We start from the raw sequence: 3,423 nt of genomic DNA on the forward strand, positions 1-3,423 counted from the left end.
CTTTGTTCTATTGTGAAGAAAATACATGTTTATGATGTTTGCAAATCATTACATTCTGTTTAATTTAGATTTTACTTAACGTCTCAACCTTTGGGTTGGAGTTTTATGATGAAGATGTGAAAACAGCCTAACTAGTATCACCTGAGAATCTGACTGGATAGATAAAATATAAATTGCTCAGTCTGTGTCAGAGAGGTGTGCACAGTTTAATACACCTGATTCAAATGAATGATAAATGAGCTTCTGCAAAACTTGGAAGAACTGCTGGAGCAATAAAACGACCAGGACTGAGCACCACTGCTTTAAATCAAAGATAAATGGCTTGAATTGGACTTTATTCAGACACAAATACAAATAATTACGAGGCTGGAAGCTCTTTATTTCTCAGAAATATATTACCATGTGGGCATCTGCAAGGCACTCAAACCTCCAAAGCAGAGCCAACATCTACTTCTCCAAACTACCAGCCATTTATTATCTTTTATAGGTGGTTTTCATCCATCATCACCCATAAAAGCTGAGCCATAAAGTCTGATTTTTACACATAGCCGTCTTTCTGTGTTTACATTGTTTGCTGTGAYGTGAAAGCCCCAGATGTTTGTTCTTGAGCCACAATCAGACCCGAASGAGACGCCACAGCTCCATCTAGTGGATGATTTTAGTAACTGCTCACATTTGTCACATCTGTCAAAAACAGGGATTTTATAGAAACTCTGTATTGTTTAACCYCTTTTTAAATTGTGCAGCAGGTGTTTTAAAAGTGGATTTGTGTCTGGCAGGTTCACAGGAAGTGTGGCACTCCGAGCAGGAGGACTGCTCAGCCGGTCAGTGTCCAGGAGAGCAAAGTGTCCACCCCGCTTATAGCTTCTAACCGAGCATCAGGAGCCTCGCTCGCTGGCAGGAGAAGGTGAGTAAAGATGAGAGCACAGAAAGATTTACAGCCRACGTGAGCAATCTGAGTGCCCTTTTTATTTCTCAGGGAGTTTCTGAGCAGCCTGCGCTCCTACCTCACGTTCTACATCGGCCTGCCGGATCAGCTGTGTGTGCGTGAGCTGGCGTCTGGTGACGCACCCTGCTGGAATGGGACCGACATCGTGAAAAGGTTGGTTTTAAAGTGACTAATAGTGCAGCTTGGTCTCAGACAGCTCTTTTATGCTCCATCAGGATGTTTTCCTTAGTTCTGTTTGCTTTCTTTCATTAACACTCTGTGAAGCAGGGGCGGAGTCAGAGGAGGTGGCCGGGGTGCCACCCCCTGGCCCCTGATTGGCCACCCCTGMTGCCGCCCTCAAAATAACACGTGAGGTGGGGATCACATCTGGTATTTCAAAGGTGGGCAGTTAAAGCAAAAAAGGAGCAAATATCTGTGGTTGTCTATTTTATTTATTTATTTATTTATTTGTTTATTTATTTGTTTATTTATTTGTTTATTTGTTCATTTATTTATTTATTTATTTACTTATATTTAAAACAGTTTTAGCAAAAACTAATAAAACAAGTAACCTTTAGGACAAGAAAAAATGTGCATACATAACCAAAAAATTGAACGAGTGACTGAGTAAGTAAATATATAAATGAGTGAGTAAGTGAGTAAATATGTCAAGTGAGGGAGTGAGTAAGTATGTAAATGAGTGAATGAGTAATTGAATAAATTAGTAAGTACGTGAGTGAGTAAGTAAATACATTTTATTTATAAAAGCACCTTTCACAGACATAATCACAAAGCATACAATAGAAGTCAATGTTAAATTATAAAAAGAATAAAACAAACATAAACAGTACAATTACCTATAACTTCATATATTTGATTTTAGATCCTGTTGGGCGACACAGCTACCACTACAAAAAAAATTTCAGCCTAATATCCCCAAAAACGTCAGATTTTTCCTTTTTTAYCTTAGGCGGCCATCTTGTAAATTTGATTTTAAATCAGCGTCTCTTAGGGATCGCTCTCAGCTACCAACACACCAAGCTTCAGCTCAGTAGCTCTGAAAACATCAGAATTATAGCCATTTGAAATTAGCTGTGGTGGCCATTTTGGATTTATTTATTTGATTTTAGAGTCTGTTGGGCATCACTCTGTAACCATAAAACTAAATTTCAGCCTAATATCTCTAAAAATGTCTGATTTATTTCTTTTTAGCTTTAGGCGGCCATGTTGGATTTTCAAATCAAGAATAATTTTTTTTGTTTGTGCCCCCCCTAAAAACGCATTGACCACCCCTTGCGAAAAAGTCTAGCTCCGGCCCTGCTGTGAAGATGCTTTCTGATAGACGTGTGACTGTGAGAAACACACACACTAACACACACAGCCTTCATAAACACACARATATCCAGGCCTCACAGACGACATGACGCTGATGCAGAATTCATCTATTAGCTGTGAGCGCCTGCAGACGTAGATCCTGGATATGGATGGCTGTGAAGGGGAGCAGAAAGTCTTTGGCCTCTTTCATGGTATCAGTCAGTGGCCTTGTCTCCATTACATCACAGCTCTCCATCTTACACATGCTGTCATCAGTCAAGAACCCCCCCTCACCTTCATATATCGTCAGCCTGGGGTTGTTCCTCTTCGCTGTCAGCTGCCGTCAGTGTGGAGACGTCAGGTGGGCCGGTCAGGTTTAAGCTGTCTGCTGTACGGGATGACAGCCGAGGRTGTTCCAGAGTGATGTGTGGATGTGAAGGTGTGAAAGTAGCCAGAGCTCCTTACAAATATTTTTTTACAGCACCGGCTTGTAAAATTTGAGCTGATGTGTCGAGTCGATTAGCATAAAATCGCAGATTTAATTTAGAGTAACTTGAGCACAGAACGACTGCTGAAGACGCTAAAACAGAGCTAAAGTGAAATCAGCTAAAAACTAAAAGCAGCAGAATGTTTTTTAAGTTATAGGCAGTGGAACAGTAAAGGCTAAAAGAATCAGTTTTAGCTCATGTTCTGACATGAGCTAAAACTAGCAAAACAGATGCTAACATGAACATAGCATTAGCTAAAAGGTAAAGGAAACAAACTGAAACTGTTAAATTAGCAAAACATTAGCTACAAGCTAAAAGTAGCAACTCTAAACTTAAAATTTARGGTCTGATTGCCGATTCAGCTTTCACACAACATATAAAGTTCAGATCAGCTCAAGGTTTATGTTTATTTACAAATATTTACATGATGACATCATAAAATGAACCATTAGTGAACAAATCCAGTTAAAACTTGTTGAAAAAAAACGTGAACAGAGACTGCTCTTCCTGGAGTCCAAAAAAACATAAAACACATTAAAACAAATTAACACAACGAAAAAGCAAAACAATCAGTAAAGGCAAAAAAAAAAAAAAGGGCTAAAGAAACACTCAAAAGACTTTTGACCGCTGAATTCTTTATAATTTTTCAATCTAATGTAATTGGTAGTAGTAGTAGTAGTAGTAGTAGTAGTA

General features: G+C 38.9%; 1 protein-coding gene across 1 annotated transcript in view; it reads left to right on the plus strand.

Annotated features, from left to right (window-relative positions):
* The window catches only part of gpc5a (glypican 5a), a gene marked incomplete at its 3' end in the record, with an annotated part of 194,940 nt that overhangs the window by 40,899 nt on the left and 150,618 nt on the right, over positions 1 to 3,423 (plus strand). The window contains 2 exon segments of the mRNA XM_014003048.1: positions 780 to 907; positions 980 to 1,102. Coding sequence (XP_013858502.1) covers positions 780 to 907; positions 980 to 1,102 — 251 coding nt within the window.

Source organism: Austrofundulus limnaeus, unplaced genomic scaffold (genome assembly GCF_001266775.1).
Source record: "Austrofundulus limnaeus strain Quisiro unplaced genomic scaffold, Austrofundulus_limnaeus-1.0 Scaffold16, whole genome shotgun sequence".
Taxonomy (NCBI): domain Eukaryota; kingdom Metazoa; phylum Chordata; class Actinopteri; order Cyprinodontiformes; family Rivulidae; genus Austrofundulus; species Austrofundulus limnaeus.